The sequence below is a fragment of the Pseudorasbora parva genome, chromosome 10 (assembly GCF_024679245.1).
Source record: "Pseudorasbora parva isolate DD20220531a chromosome 10, ASM2467924v1, whole genome shotgun sequence".
Taxonomy (NCBI): domain Eukaryota; kingdom Metazoa; phylum Chordata; class Actinopteri; order Cypriniformes; family Gobionidae; genus Pseudorasbora; species Pseudorasbora parva.
The window spans coordinates 23,881,652-23,900,615 of NC_090181.1; the positions used below are offsets into that span (position 1 = coordinate 23,881,652).

General features: G+C 36.3%; 1 protein-coding gene across 1 annotated transcript; it reads right to left on the minus strand.

Moving 5' to 3' along the window:
- Positions 1-2,458: 2,458 nt before the first annotated feature.
- Positions 2,459-8,483, minus strand: LOC137090659 (myelin and lymphocyte protein-like). Its single transcript, XM_067454608.1, has 4 exons — positions 8,245-8,483; positions 4,025-4,192; positions 3,320-3,466; positions 2,459-2,808 (listed from the first exon to the last, which is right to left on the minus strand). Exons 1-4 carry the CDS (start codon positions 8,332-8,334, stop codon positions 2,734-2,736), a joined length of 480 nt encoding a protein of 159 aa, XP_067310709.1. The 5' UTR covers positions 8,335-8,483; the 3' UTR covers positions 2,459-2,733.
- Between the last annotated feature and the right edge of the window lie 10,481 nt (positions 8,484-18,964).

Sequence of the window (18,964 nt, forward strand, 5' to 3'; positions counted from 1 at the left end):
GACTGAAGTGGCGAGTCTTCAGTCACGATGCTCTCAACGTCCACCTCCTCAGAGCTGGATAGTTGGAGCACCGGCGCCTCGCTCAGGGGGGAAGAAACAGCAGGGCGTGCTTCCGAGCCCCGAGACGAGGCGCTGGACGGTGCAGGTGAGGGCTGAGATAAGGCTGGGCCCGTCTCAAACCCCTCTGCAAGGTCCAATTGTGAACCCCACGACTGAAGCCTCCACTCTGCCTCGGCAGCAGCGGGACCCGAGCCGGGGGGAACACGAGCCGAAGCACCCTCCTCGAAGAGTGCCCGGCGTTCTCAGGGGAAGCTGTTCACAGTGCTCGCAAGCAGCCCCCTCGAGGGCTGCCTGGGCATGCTGCGCTCCCAAGCAGATCACACACAGAGCGTGTGTATCCCCACTGCTTATTTTCACTCGCCATGATCTCTATTTTCTCTGTTTTTGTAAATTGTAGATAATATTTAACAAAAGGGTGGAAAATTCTCTCTAATGACAGACAAAAACACCAAATAGACGTATAAATGCCTCATTCATTCATTCATTCATTCATTCATTCATTCATTCATTCATTCAAATACACTCCTTCAGGATTCAAACAAGTTTTGGAAGGTTTTTTTCCAGTATGGGCCTAATCGAGGTCATAAAGCGCAGAATTCCTTGTATGGGCACTTCTCCCAGATGAGAGTGTCAACATCAAGTTAGATCAAGAGCACGTCCATTAGGGTTAGTTGCAGTATGATTTTTTGCATATAAGAGAATCTGCAGGGGTGTGTTTCCACATACATGGATCACATTTCCAAGTTGAAAACTTTTGTATCAGTTAGGATCAGTTTATTTGCTATTAAGATCTAGTAGCATGCATCTACCGTGCCCACTTTGGATCAGATTTTAAGGGGGACAATTTTTGATTTTGTGACTGTGTATCACTTGTGACAGTACTGCATGTTGAAAATGGCAATTAAACAAAACAAAACAAAAACAATTATGTGTCATTTCAAACTCTCAAGCATATATCCTTCAGAACAGTACCCACATACAGTCTCAGAATTCCCTTCATGTCTAGTCTGAGCCATAATAGATTTAATTAATCCGAGGCATCAGAGCAGAAATGATGACGTTCATATTTGAGATGGAGTAATGAAACCTGCCGGAAGCTGTTATGATTAGGCCTGGAACTCCAGGAACTCGCAGTGAACATAATCTGCCACCTTTCCTATCCGTAGACTCACTTTGTCTTGTCTAATATTGTTCTTGAACACACCCTTTTGCTAATCTCCCTCAAAAATGTCCGTTGACAAAGGATTTTCTGATTTCAAGATGAAACTAGATTACAAATATGCAATGTGATGATAAACAATTTGAATAAAAAATGTATTATTAATGAAAATGTAAATGTGAGAGCTTGAGTGTCTTGTTAAAATGCATATTTTCTGTTATATGGAGTCTGAGGGTATATCCTTCACCTTTACTCATTTTAAATGAGTGCATATGTTTTTTTTAGAATCCAAATAATTGTCTTTCTTTTTATTTAATTTGTACACAGAATATGAATTACCTGAATCACCAAATTGTGGTTTTGGTCTATATAGCTATTTTTGCTCTTCATGACAACTGTGAGTGATTTTTTTTATAACTCGTTCATCTGACACTGATTTGTATTGCCCTTTTCAGTTTGTTTGCTTGGTTGTACACAATGTTGGGTAAGTTACTCTAAAAAAGTAATTGATTACTAATTACATATTCAATAGTCTAATTAGATTACTGTACAAAATGTACTCTCTGCAAAATGTACTGAATTACTTATTACTAATTACTTTCCAAATCCTATATCAACCTCGAGTTAAGCGATTCAAGGATAGATATGAAACAGCTTTTTTTTATTAATTAAAATACATAATATAAAACTAAATTACTCTTATTAACTGACCAAAGTATTACAAATGAAGATACATAAAAATATGCATTTTAAAGTTAGACTTTAAATTCGAATGGTAATTCCACTATATATATATATATATATATATATATATATATATATATATATATATATATATATATATATATATATATATATATATATATATATATATATATTATATTATATTATATCCTTCACCAAGTCTAACTTTAAAACGCATATTTTTAACTGTTCTAGTCTATACACTGTATTTAGTTCAATTACTTGTGAAGTAACTGTAATTAAATTTCACAAAAAAATAAGATTATCCCTTACTTTACTTTTTCAAGGGAAAAGTAATTCAATTACAGTAACTAAGTACAAAACTAGTTACACCCAACACTGGTTGTAAATATATTGTATCGATTATTTAGGAAAGTGGGGAATCCGTTTGTAATCCGACTCAGGAATTAATTACACAGGAAATTCTCTCTAGTTCATATTCTTTTATTAAAATGTTATGTTGTTCATAGTGTGTACTAAATATATAAAATCTGGTACAAAGATACAAGAAGTATACAAAACCCCACATGTTGTTTCTTCATCGGAGTGTTATCATACTAGTACTGATACCCTTTCAAAAAGTTTCCCTTCTCCCAAATAAGAAAACATCATCATTACAGAAGCAATAACGTCGGAATAATCTATGAAAAGTATAAGTGGGATTATTCCAGCATGATTTCTGTGGTTTTTGAGTAGAGGGTGCTCAGAGTTTTTACAATGTTTATTTTCAATTTATGTCAAAATGATTTCCCTTTGACCAGATTATTTGATTAGAAGGATTTCCACCGCACAGCAGAAAGGATGCAGTGGATGAAGTAAAGCAATGTGGCAATATACGAGAAGACCTGAGGGAGGGAGAGGGCAAATTCAGTCAAACATCTCAACTTTAAACAGCTTTATAAATCTGTGATTGGCTAAAGAATACATTTAACAGTGTTTATAAATGTATTTTAAAGATTAACTTTCAAGCTGCAATCCGTAAATTTTGGCATTGTGGCAGTTAATAAACAAAACTGAATGTGTCTTGCGGAAGACCTCTCTCTATTTATGTCAGTGACGAGTCACGCATGGACTGTGCTATTCCGCTGTGGTGGCGACTCAAACCCGTCTAAAAAAGTAGTCTGAATATAAACAATTATAAATGTACCATGGCCATCCAATATAAGACAAAAACAAAGTTTGTTCATGATGTATTTGCTTATGTAAATTTTGAACACAAAAAATTACGGACTGCAGCTTTAAGGGAACGTTAGATGACATTAATCTAAATGGAAATAAAAATGAGGGAAATAAGCATGAAAGAATAGTTATTCAATATCAACAAATACCAACAAAGTGTGTATATGTTGTGCTTACCACAGCTGCAATGTCTATTTGATAGTACTTAAAGGGATAAATTGGCAGTGCTCCTGCTGTCCAAGTTTTCATGTTGATGGTCACATTGGCCAGGATCACTGAGGCGCTCAGATAGAACATAACAGCAATAAGGTGATAAATAAAGTCCTGCACACAGAAGACATCATAAACATTTGTCAGGGGGGGTTTCTTTCAAAATTTCAGTATCAGTGTTTCTGGTAGGCCTTTAAAATCTATGAGATTAAATAAAAAGTCTAATACAATTACACACACACACACACACACACACACACACACACACACACACACACACACACACACACACACACACACACACACACACACACACACACACACACACACACACACACACACACACACACACACACACACACACACACACACACTTTCCATTTTGATTTTTGAATTTACAGTTTGTGCCTAATTAATGTGACAATATCTAAATTGGTTTCATACAAGTTAAAAATGTCAGTTAATTTGAATATCAACCTGAACATTTACACCACGTAATTTTTGTGGATAAAGGATATTGATATTGCAGGTTTCCACATTTCCCCCGGTGTATGTTGTAGTGTGCCACCCTAGGATCTTTACGGTCCCCCTCTGGCCACCCCATTCAAAATTTCCTAGAGGCCCCAATGAATAAGACACACACACTCGCACTGAGATATGTTCTCTGCTCACCGCCATAGCCCAGGCGCTGCTGTTTTTGTGCCCTCCACAGGCAAAGATGATAAGCCAGAGGAAGGTCATCACAAAGCAGAAGACTGATACAAACATCACCCATCCCTGCGGGTTGTTTGGTGATATAAGTGTAGATGCCACCAGGATCCATACTAACCCTCCAAACACCTGTAGGATAAACACACATGCAAATTCAGTATGGTAATTTACGCATGCCCATTGTACAATCAGGGCTCTAAACTACGACCTTTTCCTGCTGGTGAGACTAAATTTTGTTAGAGGTCACATTGATGCCCAACTAATAAGAGCTGCCATTTCTGTCACATATGACTGCTGGGTAGAAGTATGCATAGCTCGCGAACTTGGGCTCAGCTGGTGTTCTTCGAGTGTGAATAGCAGCCGCAAAGGGGGAGGTCACGAACACCCTTCTTTAAGCTTAAATGACAAATGGGACACCCTACAGTCTTGTGGACTTATCGGACATGCGCACGCAGCGGCCATTGTAGGTGTACAAGACAGAAAGTCCACATGAAGTGTGCCATTTGGGACAGGGCCTAATAAGACAAATAAGTGCTCCTCTGCTGCCACCTGCTGTTTATAGTGGTCATTTCATGTCCTTTTAAAATAAAAGGGATTGCCAGCCCACACCTTTAAACTTTTAGTTTTACAAATCATCACATAAAAATGTCCCTCTCTAACAGTTGTACGAACCCTGAGATGAATCATAAAAGTGTGACGTGAGCAATCTGACAGTTGTAGGTCTTCTAGTCGATATGGAAGTTAAATCTGAATCACGTTGTTTAAATGTTTTCTCCCGTTGCTTTTGGCTCACTATGGGCTTCTCCCCATTCTTCCCCTTGACTTTATTGGACTTTATGTCTCCACGTCCCCCCGACTGTCTCATAGACAGTATAAGATTGCCTGCGAGTGTCTCCTCCTGTCTATACGGTAATTTCTCAACTGTGCGACAGAGTCGCATTATGACGCAATCGTTAGCCTATTTTTACAAAGACAGCTCCTACGGGGTGATAGTGTAGATACAAGGTAATGGGGCCTTTTATACATTGTTGTGTTTCTTTATAAATAAACAATGGACAAATTGAGTCTTTAAACGCCTCAGATGTAAAGTTATTCACTGTCAAAGTGACGCAAAAATGAATGGGAGTCAATGGGATGCTAACAGCAGGTGATGGCTTGGTTAGCAATGGCAGCCCCTATGGGAGGTACGCTTTCCAGGTGCTGGATGACCCCCTTGGGTAAAACCCTGCCCTATGTTCAATATTCCGTTTCACTTGGAAATACGTCACAGCACTGAAGAAAACAAATTTCCGGTTCACTGGGACTTTAAATCCATGGTGAATGTTTATTTTGTGGACTGAAACCCCAGAATGTTTCAATGTTTCTCTTGGTTTCTACGTCAACGCTGTTTGATCGAGATCTGTCAAAGCAGCATTACGTCGTGTAAGTGCAGACTTAGATGAAGACCGTGAGGGTTTAGGGTGCCATTTGGGACAGGGCCTTAGTCATTTTAACTCCGTAAAAATTAGGAAGTTGCAATGTTCAAATTGTGACTGAATTACACAAAAAGCAAGTAAAGAGTGCTCCTTTTAGTTCAGTATGATACTAGAATAAGAACAACAGTATATTTAATAAGAGTAGAATATTTACATTTTCCCCCTAAATATTAGTTTTTTTCACAATACTGTCATTGCTAAAAGTTTATTTTATTTGCATATTAATTCAAGCTCAGTGCTTCACTGTTAAATCAATAAACAAACATGTAATATTATTAGTACCACCAAGAACCACCAAATCAGGTGTTGGAGCCACCATCTGTAGAACATTATATTACAGTATATACTGTAGCTTGAATAAATTATGGAGCTATAATAGTGTGGGTACAATCATATAGGCTAATACAAAATAAAAGTGGAAACCGAGGGTAACACAGATATGACGCCATTGACAGGCGACTCCCTTAGACGTACTAGTTCCTTGGTTAAAAAGGCAATTTTCTCACGATTTACAAATAGCTGTAAACATTTGGGATATTGTATTCAAATGAACAAATTATATAACACTGGCTTAGTAGGTTTGTAGATATTTTACTGAATTTTTTATTTACTTTTTACAAAGTGGACCTTTAATGATAAACGTACTCAACATAACTTGTCTAGCACAAGAGTTTTTTTATAGTCTTGAGTCAGTGGGTGCATCTTAATCAGCTCCTATAGCTTCCCTAGGTGAAGCAGGTCAGTAAGGACCCCGAATCACTACACATTGAGACACTGATGACTATTTCCAGTGGCATTGTCCTCATTGTACAACATTACTACTGGTAATTTATGAACATTACAACTGGCTTTCTGCCATTACTTGTAATGTTATGTAAGAGGCTACATTATGATAAATATTTTGCTTGTTAAATATACATGCACATATACATAATTTATTAGAACATACCTGTCTTGAATTATGTTTATACTAACATATAGCCTTTACAAATGTATTGAACAGTGATGAAGCAGCAGATTTTGAAAATAAATCATAAAAGTGGGTTGTCTGTTTAAAAATCGTATATGAGGTGACAATGTGGGACTTTTATCCACACGGTTCACAGCATGGGGCAAAATATTTCTTCAAATATATTAGCTAAAATAATATGTAGGCTATTTATTAATGTCTCATTTAATTAAATCACGCTCAAAACAATCACTTTAGCAAAGTTTACACTATTTTCAATTTAATTTGATAAATAAAATAAATAAATAAATAAATAAATAAAATGATTCAATAAATATAGTCATTTTGTTTTTGATTTTTTGCTTTTAAAAAAGTAAAAAATTCCAAAAGCATTGAATGAAATCTCATAATAATTTAATAAAGCTTTACAGTAGTAACAAACACATTTTATTATATAAAATGATTAATATCATATTTGAATATGATGGGTTTTTTTTAAATAAATATTGTGATTATCTCGGTGAACGCAAATTTTTGATATTTTAAATATCATATCAAATATTTTTCATCTGAATCTAACCATGTCATGTCAACAAATGGAAAATTCGGCCAGATGTACATTATTATGTTAATTTTTGTGCCTTTAGTTCCAACGGCACTTCATTACTCTAAATAGCCTACCACACGTTACATATTCTTCCGTTATTTAAAGAATGTTGCTTATTTACCTTGAACAAAACGGAAAATCATTAACAAGACCTTTGTCTCAAAATATAGGCTAGACAATTTTATTGATTCTGCTAGATTCTTCTAAACAGTTGTTACAATAGGCTATACTAGCCTAATCTTTGTTAGGCTAATGTTAGTTCATAAAAATACAGCCATTCATTGTTTTAGTTCACAGTGCATTAACTAATAGACCCACAACTTTTGATTTTAATAATTATTAGTAAATGTAAAAATGTAATTACATTCAAAATAACATTCATTTAAATTAATAAATGCGGTAAGTATTGTTCATTCAGAGGACATGGACTCGCCGTCACTGTTTTTCTCTCTCTCTAAACACACTCATCTCGCCTTTCATTTGAGCTACTGATACACCTGAGCTCACATTCATGTCCTTCAAAGCGTCTACTGAGCTCAGACAAGAACCAGAACCACAAAACTCCCTCTTCTTAAACACCTCTTTGATCCATCGTTACAGGTTAACTCAGGTGTAGCCTAGCCTATAAGTTCCGTAGTATTGTGTGTCCCTCAGTAACCTCGGTGTCAAATGCTGCTGTTGTGGAGGTGCTGGGCTGAGACCTCATGTCACCAGAAACCCGCAGTCAATTACAGTAAATATAAATTATAATAATAAAAAATAAGAAGAAAATAGAATAGCCTACAATTATAGCCATAATAATTAAAATTATCTTTCCTTATCAGCAACTGTTCCACTCTCCTAGTCCTATTTAATATAGGCTACGCTAAATAAAACTAATAAATGAGGTGGAACCACTTATAAGCTAATGTTTTTAAAACGTATAGCCTAGGCCTAGAGAGTGAAATATATATATTTTTTTTAATATATATATATTTTTTTTGGAATAATTAGCTATGCATAAAAAATATGACGAAGCTAACAACATGTCATATTCAAACGTCTACACTAGCTGTTTAAGGGGTCCCATGTTATTCTTATAGGCTCAACAATAACTGGATAAAACTATGATAAACCAAAATTTTGAGCATTAAATGTTCCGTTCACGCACCAGTTCGGGCAGGTAGAGGATGTCCGGTGCGGTGGTGCAGATCCGGAGACCGCTGGGCAGGCTCGACATCTGCTGTGTGGCCGCTGCCATCGTCGCGCTCCCGCTAGAGGAATGACTGGAGTAACGGAGCCACGGGCGCTTTCTTTTCAATGTCTACTGGAGACCTGAAAAACCTGCTCTGTATGGACCTTATGGACACACCCTACGTGAGGAGGAGAGAAGCGGGCCGCTCCACTTTCACTGAGCGGACTGTGATGTAGAGGACCGCGGGTTTTGTGTATGTGGGTGCAGTGTGGCAACGGGTTGAGTAATATAGCCTACCGAACACAGGTCAGTCAGCTCAGGTGTTCGCAAATACACAAACACACTCGACTGTGTAAGTCTTGGAAAAAATAGTTAACAATGTGGCAACATTATTGGTGTAAATTACAAATGATAAGGACAAGGAGTGTCCCATCTCTTCAAGGGCATATCGTTTTCAACTATAAAAACTTATTTAAAAAAAAGGGTGAGGTCCAGCATTAATCAGTAGCCTAGTCTACTGGGTGGAACATGGTTCTTGCGAAATATACTTATTTTAACTAGATTTGTGACTTTCTGAAACATCCATATAATGTTCAAACAAACTTAAATTTATAAAACTGTTAGGCTATATATAGAAGAAGAAAAAAACAGATTGTGTCTGGATGAACACCAAAACGTCTTGTCATTCAATTGTATGTATATTCCAGTGATTTTTTTTTGCATTAAGAGTTTGTTTGACCATTTTATACGGATGTTTTTAGAAAGTCATTCTTAAAAGGTTAGTACCCCAAATGTAAAATTCTGTCATTAATTACCTTCTCTAATGTCGTTCGACACCCGTAAGACCTCCGTTCATCTTGGGAACACAAATGAAAATATTTTTGTTGAAATCCGATGGCTCAGGCCTGCATTGACAACAATGTCAGTTCCTCTCTCAAGACCCATAAAGGGCACTAAAGACGTTGTTGTTACAAAGTCCAACTCACTACAGTGGCTCTACAATAATTTTATGAAGCAACCAGAATAGTTTTTGTGCCCAAAAAACAATTAACAACTTACAACGTATATAGTGATGGGATGATTTAAAAACAAAGCTTCAAACCGTTATGAATCAGTTTAACGATCGATACGCTGATTCGTAATGGTTCAAAACTTCGTTTTGAAATCGGCAAGCAAGCCTGAAGAAGTGGCCAGGTGCTTTGTCTTGTCCTGACATTGCAACAGTAGTCTATAATAGTATATATTCTATAAACTGATAGGTACAGTTAACACTGATTATCTGTTCATCACGGCACCTTTTATTGGGTGGGTTATATTAGGACAGCAAGTGAAGATTTGTTTTCCTGAAAGTTGATGTGTTGGAAGCAGGAAAAATGGGCAAGCGTAAGAATTTGAGGGAGTTTGACAAGAGCCAAATTGTGATGCTAGTTCAGAGCATCTCCAAAAACTGCAGCTCTTGTGGGGTGTTCCCAGTCTGCAGTGGTCAGTATCTATCAAAAGTGGTCCAACGAAGGAACAGTGGTGAACCGGCCACAGAGTCATGGGCGGCGATGGCTCATTGATGCACATGGGGAGCAAAGGCTGGCTCATGTGGTCCGATAAAACAGACGGGCTACTAGCTCAAATTGCTCAATAAGTTTATGCTGGTTCTGAAAGAAAGGTGTCAGAATACACAGTGCATCGTAGTTTGTTGTGTATGGGGCTTCAGTAGACCAATCAGGGTGTCCACTGCCGAAAGCACCAACAGTGGGCATGTGATCATTAAAACTGGACCACGGAGCAATAGCAAGAAGGTGGCTTGGTCTATAAATTACTTTTTCTTTTACATTAAGTGGATGTCTGGGTGCATGTGTGTTGCTTGCTTGGGGTACACATGGCACCAGGATGCACTATGGGAAGAAGGCAAGCCAGCCGAAGCAGTGTGATGCTTTGGACAATGTTCTGCTGGGAAATCTTGGGTCCTGCCATTGGGTCCTTACTTTGACATGTACCACCTACCTAAGCATTGTTGCAGACCATGTACACCCAGTACCGCCGCTGGCCATCTTGATGCCCTGCACATCATTACTTTATGATGCCTGCGGGTGTTGCGCTTAAATATATATATATATATATATATATATATATATATATATATATATATATATATATATATATATATATATATATATATAATATATATATGAGAATTCTCGTGGTGTCCCCTCAGCACTTGGTGCCCTAAGCGCAGCGTGTGATGCACGTGGTGGGGACGGCGGTACTGTGTACACCCTTTCATGGAAATTCCCTGGTGGCTGTGGCCTCTTTCAGCAGGATAATGCGCCCTGCCACAAATCCAAAAATAGTTCAGGAATGGTTTGAGGAGCACAACAACGAGTTTGAGGTTTTGACTTGGCTTCCAAATTCCCCAAATCTCAATCCAATTGAGCATCTGTGGAATGTGCTGAACAAACAACTCCGATCCATGGAGGCTCCACCTTGCAACTTACAGGACTTAAATGATCTGCTGCTAACATCTTGCGTCCACATACCACAGCACACCTACAGGGAGTCCATGCCTCAATGGGTCAGGCTGTTTTGGCAGCAAAAGGGAGACCAACACAATATTATGGTCATAATGTTATGCCTGATCAGTGTATAGTCACATAATTAAACAGCTGGTTACCCGGCTAACAAAAATATACTCTAAGCCGATATTCTAAGAACATAGAAGCATTTTGCTAGTTACGCATATTGAGTTATGAAACCATTATTTTAGAATAGTCTACTAAAGTTCCAAACATTTTGAATAACATTTAACAATTTTAGATGTTTTAATATGTTTTCTTTAGAGAAAACATAAAGGAAACTTTACCATTTTAGCATTTTGCAATGTTCTGAAACAAGTACGAAGTAATAATGTTTCAGAAAACTTTAATGAACGATTTACAAATAACATTTTTGTGCTAAGATTATGAGAACATTATTAAAGACCAGACAAGTTTAAATGAACAATGTTCATACCTCAGAGAGATTTTTGCCACGATTTTAAAGTTCTGAGAATGTTTACTGTTGCGTACATTCAAGGGATTATTGTCTTACATAACAGTATTTTATAAAAGATGTGAATCTGAAACTGTTCTGTTCACACAGCAGCTTGAATGAGTAGATTTAATATAAATCCGTGTGTCTCTGCCCTCATCATCACTCCTGCTGCTTTTTTAACTAATTCAATAGGTGTGGCAGGAATTTCTTATGAAATGATGTCACCTAAATGTACTGTAGCTCCAAAATAAAGCAGCCAGAGCTTTTTACTGGATAACTGTGGGAGAAAAATGATCTTCCCTCAATATGTGCATCAGTGATTTTACATTATTTTTTGTCTGGATCTATCAGGGTATTCAAAAATACATTAAAAATGCAATACACACAAACGTAAATATCTTATAGATGTAACTATGGTTAGCTGCAGTTTTTTAACTTCTTAATCCGCACCGGATCGTGGGCGGGGCGTCTGACGCAAGTGGGCGTGTCTCTACTTATAATTACTTTTGTTTTATACAAACTGTTCAATCAACTATCACAAACTATGCATCATTTGAAAGCTAAAACACTCAAGATTCATGTTCTGAACTCGTTTTTGCAATAAATACACCAGAGAGGAAAGGGTTAAATTAAATGCTAAAGCAGTGGCTATTTAAACATTAGCATAATGAACGCGGTACTCATCTTTCATCTCCTGACGTTCAGATCAGATCGGACGAATCCACAAAACAACAGCATACATGTCTGTGTAAGAGTCCACTCTTCAAAATGCATCCCACTTTTAATCCAAAACAACGAAAAAATAAGGGGAAAAAACTAAAAATCCTCCGTTGTTTGCATAAGCGTTTTGTGTTAAGAGTAATCAATCATGTCCATTTTCAATGAAATAGCGATTGTAAGCCTTATTTTGACAATCTCCCCTGTACTGTGGACTGTTCCGGTTATATTAAACCCTCCCAGGTCTCTCTCCTTCAATCAAAAGCTGACTAGGACACATAAATAGAAAGGGAGCGCGTCACTGGGTGATACATCTGTCAGTCAAACTCGCCGGTCCTTTGTTGGATAAGCCAGTCAATGCCTAGCCAATGCATAGCCAGCATAGATTTGATTGATGGATGTAGTAACGAATCAAAAGACAATATTTTGCGTAGTTTCTGTAAGAGATGTCGTAAGAAGCATTGGTGAATACCTCATGCTTACTTAGCTGTTACTTACCGTCGTCTCCACAGTTTTCATTCATCGTATCCAGCGCCTGCCAGTGTAAGCACACATACTTACACACAACGCGCAGACTAAATAAGAGACTGTTTTTATCAACTAAATGAGTTTTTTTTACACTTGTAAATTCTGTAAATAGTTGTTTTAGTTATCAGGGACTGCAAATGCATTATAATTAGCAGTTTATTGAAAATTTATTTGAATAAAAACTACTCTTTACTATTACACAAATGTTCTAATATAATTGGACTTTATTGAAAGGACGCCCAGTCTTTTTTGACATAAAAGCTTACAGAAGCTACATTTTTGAGAGAATCGTCCTCAAATTTTAATCAAAGCATGATCAGACATTCAGTTTTATATTTAGGTTATTTTCAGGGCATAAAAATTAAAATCTAATATTTTTTTCCATAAGGGAATAATAAAAAAATAAAAACGTGAGTCACTTACATGCATATTTCCCCTTGTTTTAATCTGTCCCTATACTATTTGAGTTATTATGACTTTTGGGTAACATAATTTAAAGTGTCTAGTTTAAAATAAGACCACATTTATGGATATAGACCATAGGGTTTAAGAGCTGCAGACATTTTTATTTGGGGTATGTCATTTTTTTATTTATTTCTCAGCACAGGGCGAGGGTTAAGAGGTTAATTACATTTAAAGGGTTAGTTCACCCAAAAATGAAATTGATGTCAGACTCACCTTAATGTTGTTCCACACCCTCCGTTCATCTTCGGAACACATATATTTTATATTTAGTCCGAGAGCGTATCCAAGTGTATGCACACTATACTGTCCATGTCCAGAAAGGGCATAAAAACATCCTCAAAGTAGTCCATATGTGACATCAGTGGGTTAATTAGAATCTCTTGAAGCAGCGAAAATACATTTTGGTCCAAAAATAACAAAAATTACGACTTTATTCAGCATTGTCTTCTCTTCCGGGTTTGTTTTCAATCCTTCAATCCAAATAAAGATTCAAACGGTTATGAATCAGCGTATTGATTCATGATTAGGATAGCCAATGTCACGTGATTTCAGCAGTTTGACACACAATCCGAATCATGAATCAATACGCTGATTCATAACAGTGTGCATACACTTGCATATGCTCCTGAACTAAATATAAAATATCTTACACTGTGTTATGAAGATGAACGGAGGTCTTACGGATGTGGAATGACTTAGGGTGAGTCATTAATGACATAAATTTCTTTTTTGGGTGAACTAACACTTTAACATTTCAAGCTGAGTACCAGTAGACCGGAGAAGCTCTAATAAAGCACAATGAGTTCCAAGTTCCAAATTCATTTATTTCTCAGTATTACAAACTTTTAGCAGTATAGTCATGACACAAATCCTTTGCTGTCTGCTTAAATTGTCAAAAACACAATAAATCTAATAAGTCTTGTTTCATAGTAGCTACATGCATAAGAAAAACAATATATTATTGTCACAAGGTGTGTCGCACAATAAAGTTTGATTAGCAAAGTTAATCCAAAACGTTTATAGGAAATAACTGCCAATTGACTCATCTGACACACGTGAATTTAACTCATCTAAAAAAGTTGCAGTTTCCCCATTTAATCTGGATGTATATCAGATAATTATGTCTATCGTCTCCAAAATCTCAGACTCTTCTTAAACTCTTCCTTTAACCCTGAGCCACAAGACCATCAGGATTAAATCAATTAGGTTGTAGATTAGGGTATTAAAGGAATCTGATTTGATCTTACTGGTTGCATACTTAAAAAACTCAGGAATGAAGAGAATATCAGGCATAGTGGTGAAAATCTTAGTGCCACTGGGCATCAAACTCACTGAGGAAGCCATGCGTGTGTGGGACTAAAGATTCAAAGGAATGAACTGAGACTTGTTCAACCTTTTCCTTATCCTATACTGTCTCTCCCTATCCTGATTTGATTTCTGCAATATTTACACTTCTCATTATTCAAACATGAGTTCCATAGAACAGTTTGTGTGTTGAGAAAAACTGGTCAGATTAGATCTCAGAAAAAGAGACGTTTTTCTCCTAACTGTTTCAACAATGAATTACAAAAACAAAATGCTTAGAGATTAAATGCTAAATGTTCTGTCATTAACATTTGCAGTAATGTCCTTGTCTTGGTGCATGTACGAGCATATTACAGATAAAAAAAGATGAATATAACAACACTATATATAGATTATGAATTATTATACTGTAATACTGGACTGCATAAAAAAAGCAAAACTAATAAAAATATATCTAAATTCCTTCTAAAATCCAAAGAGAAAATATTGTAATATTAGCAGTTATGACAAATGGATGTTTGGTTGCCTTCTGTTGTATTAACATTCATACAGCTAACAGCTGGAATACACAGATTTCGTTTTTGCACAATATTTCTTAGACAAAGCTATTGTCACAAACTGAAAGTATAATGTAAGTTAAATAAGTACAAGAACTGTCCAGGTGCTGCAGGGTGTAATGCAAAGCCAGATTCATGACATAATTAACTGCAGGAAATAAGATGCTGTTTTGATGCAGGAGAATGTTGGGTATATTAGAAAATAACCTGTGTGGGTTTTTCTGTTAGTACATCTTTTGTGTTGCTTATTTTCTGCATTTTGTAAATCACATATGCATGTGTGGACGAGTATCTGAGCAGATGGTGTATAACATATAGCTTATTACTCTTTTAATTATTTTATACCCGTATTGTGTTTTTATTTCTTTTGATTCTTATTATAACAGTTTTAATTATATTAAATTATTTTATTATTTTGCTACGGCTGTCTGGGTGAAAGTCAGTCAGATTTGTCTGCAAGTGTACTGTTTAAATGTAGTTACCTGACAAATGTAAATAGTAAAATCACGAACCTGACTCTCCATTTTCTTCCACTCCAGATAGGGGATAGACTTCAGCTTATATATCTATTTTTCTATTTATGTGTAAAGCACTTTGAATTGCCTTTGTGTATGAAATGTACTATTTCACGTAAAATGAAATAGCTAGAGTAAAGATTTTTGGGTACTTGGCGTACTGTCCGGGAGAGGAATTTTGGCCCCAACCCCTGAGAAGGGGAAGAAGACACTGAGTCTAAACCAAGGCAACCTCCCCCCAGTTTCTCTTGAAGCCAATATAAGTGACTTAAAATGTTAAATTCTTTCATCGTTTACTCACCCTCAAAAGAAGATATTTTGAAGAAATTAGAGCACCATAGTATTTATTCCCTACTATAGTCAATGGTTCTATCTGCTTGGTTACAAACATTCTTCAAAATATCTTCTTTTGTGTTCAGCAGGGTCTAAATTAAGTTGAGGGTAAACAATTCCCTCTTGAAAAGTCCCTGCTCATGAGGTAGTACTTTTTTTTTTTTTTTTTTTTTAAGTTCAGGAACTTGTAGGGTTGGGACTTGGGCGCTGAACATGATTGGTTCAGCACAGTATTTTGATTGGTTGACTAAATGCAGAATTTTATTTCAACCACCATTTTTAAAGTCTGTTGCGGTGCAATGCAGTATAAGTTGTTTGCTATTCAAATCATCAAGCAAGAGATTGTTCTCATGAGGCATGTTCAGATATTCATACAACCAAATATTCTGGGGCCATCAATTTTTGTGAAAATGGTTAAAAACACTGACAGGGAATACGTTCAAATGAAAAAACATCAGATAAGAGCTGTCTGACAGGGAATTCTGGCAATGTCAGTTTATAGCTTTTCACTATAAATTATAAGATGATTTGTTAATTTTTACTTCTGAAAACGGTTAATTTAACATAGCTATTTTTACTGTAAAATTAATGGTATGTCCTGTTAGATTTATTACAGTTTTCCCCATAGTAAGATTGGTTGAAAGAACTTTAACCAATTCGTTTTTACTGTAGCATTTTTAGTCTTCTACAGAAAACAAAAAAGAACAAATAAAGGTAGTACAATTAACCTTCAGGGGCTTGTTTCAGATAGAAAATATTTACTATGTGGAAACATTCAGGTAAATGTTAACCAGATCCAGAGAGCTCAGTTAACACACGTGCAGCAAACTGTGTGTGTGTGTGTGTGCATGGTAAGTATAATGTTTTTCACTGATAAAATAAGGTTTCACTAGCTTTTGCAATAGACTAATAGAGATACACATCAGCTGGCTCAAGAGGGAGAAGTCTGCAAACACACACACTTACAAACACACTCTCTCTTTCCCCAGGGTGAGAGGCAGTGTGTCGGACAGATCGGATCTTACAGAAACGTACCTTTGTCTGAGTGGCTGGCGGATCTTGTGTCTGATGAAGACAGGAATACAGACACACACACAGACACGCACACATGGTTGCTCATGGGAACACTCATAGCATTGCACAGCTCCAAACAATACTTGTTTGTTTCTCTTCTGATCTGGTTACCTAAGGTAACATACAATTTTTATGAACGATAATGTTCTGGTTCATGGTTCATCATTTTTGTGTAAATAATAGAGCTGTCAACCGATTAAAACAATGAATCGAATTAATTACAATATGCTATATTGTAAAGGTATTTTAAGGCATTACCGTGACAAATTAAAACACTGTATAGATATATGCTCAGCTTCACTCCTGCAGTTTTTATCAGCATCTTACACAATGAGTGTCATATTTTTAAGTCTGTTGTGAGATAAAATTTCAAATAATATATAACGTCCCATTGTGAGTAGTAAAGTCCCAATTTAAAGATGTAACGAGAAATACAGTTGCACAGTGTAAGAAAAAAAAAATCTGTAGAAAAGTATGGCCTGGCTGATAATTATCTATACATTTACATATATATACATATATAACAGCTCTAGAAAATAGTACAGGTGCACAAATAGCTAATGTTTTACCAAACGAAAACACTATAGTGAACGATTCAGTGCCAAGTATGGATGACCTACGAACTTTGTGACCTTGACCATTGCCCCAATAGAATTGTGCCTGCAAATAGTACACCATAATGTGTATCAATAAAGGTTGATATATCTTGTACAGGGTTTGAGGACTTTAGGTATAACAGATCAAATGCGAACTTCTGAACATTTCTGCTTTTTTAAATTAAAATAGTACATTTGGACTTTAGCTGTGACTATCGACACACAAACATACATATACACAGATATAGACTGTATTAAACTAGAGGTATGAGTTTTCACAATGTCTCTTTAAACTGATTTAGATTTGAAAGAACTTATATTATCTCCAGCACCTTTTATCTCTGTCCAGACAGAGTGTGTGTGAGTGTGTTTGTGTGTTGACTTTGGGCTCCAATGCTTTTCTATCACCACAGCAGCAGGTCACCCGGGCGTGTCATCTTACTAACTCGGGTTTCCTGTGTAGTGATGAAATATGAACACCCTGGAATCCCTCCGCTTCAGACAGACCCAAGACACACCCACACCCACAAATACTCTATCTTCCCCAACAATGTACTGAAGAAATGAATTGTCAAATCATATGACAACTTACTAATGGCTTTTCTGTTCATATTGTCTTAAAAATTGTGGAAGGAACAGTAAATTATTTTAATGTGTGGCTTCACAGGTTACTTTCTGATGATTGGGATGAGTGTTGAACTATTAGGGCAGAAATCCTATGCTTACACATAGGGTGGAATTCTAGCAGGTTAATATTAAAAGATGGAATGTCGTCAGACCAGTCTCGGTTATTTCTCTATAAACACTGGGAGTGTGGAGACAGAAACTGGGGAAAAACATTCCTGATATATACTTTTTTTTCAGCATACAGAAAGTGTTAAAGCATTAGTGTATAATGTATAATGAAAATATAACAGATGAGTTCATTTTGTCCTTGTACTGAATATTAGAAGCTTTCTTCTGACTTATTTACACTGTTAAAGAGTTGGATTCTCATGCTATAAACATGGCCAAAATTTCAAAAAATTAGTTGGACATATGACAGAATATTTCCGTTCCAAATACACTTCTTTTGAAAACACACAAGTTTTGTAAAGTTTTTTTTTCCGAATATGGCCCTGTATGATGTCATAAAGGGCGGTATTCCTTGTATGGTAACTTCTCCAGAATGGGCGTGTATGCACATTGGCTGTTTTCAGAAAGAATTGGTAAAGCATATCTGTCTTTTATAAATATGATAAAACTAAAGACTGTTCGGAGATATAAAACATGCAATACTACTCTATAGGTACTCAAGATTAACATGGACGGGCAAAAACTGTATATTATGTACCCTTTAAAACGAAAAAAAAAAATTTGTTAACATTTTTCAGTTGCATATCTGATTCTTTAGCTGCCCTGATTTAAACTATATTATGTTTAAAAGGATCTGAAGAGCTTCAATGTAATTTGCTACTTTTTTTCTAGCTTGTAATATTTACAATTGGTAGCTAAACTACAGGCAAGCCACTGTTTTTAACAAGTAGTTTGTTACCCATATTTATCAGCTTCTACTTGGATAACGGGGGAACGTGTCCTCTTA

Coding starts and splice junctions, on each gene's coding strand:
- LOC137090659 (XM_067454608.1), bottom strand. CDS start 8,334: ATGGCAGCGGCCACACAGCAGATGTCGAGCCTGCCCAGCGGTCTCCGG. Junction 4,193..8,244: donor TCCTCTACCTGCCCGAACTG/GTGCGTGAACGG, acceptor TTTATCCTACAG/GTGTTTGGAGGGTTAGTATG. Junction 2,809..3,319: donor AAATAGACATTGCAGCTGTG/GTAAGCACAACA, acceptor TCCCTCCCTCAG/GTCTTCTCGTATATTGCCAC.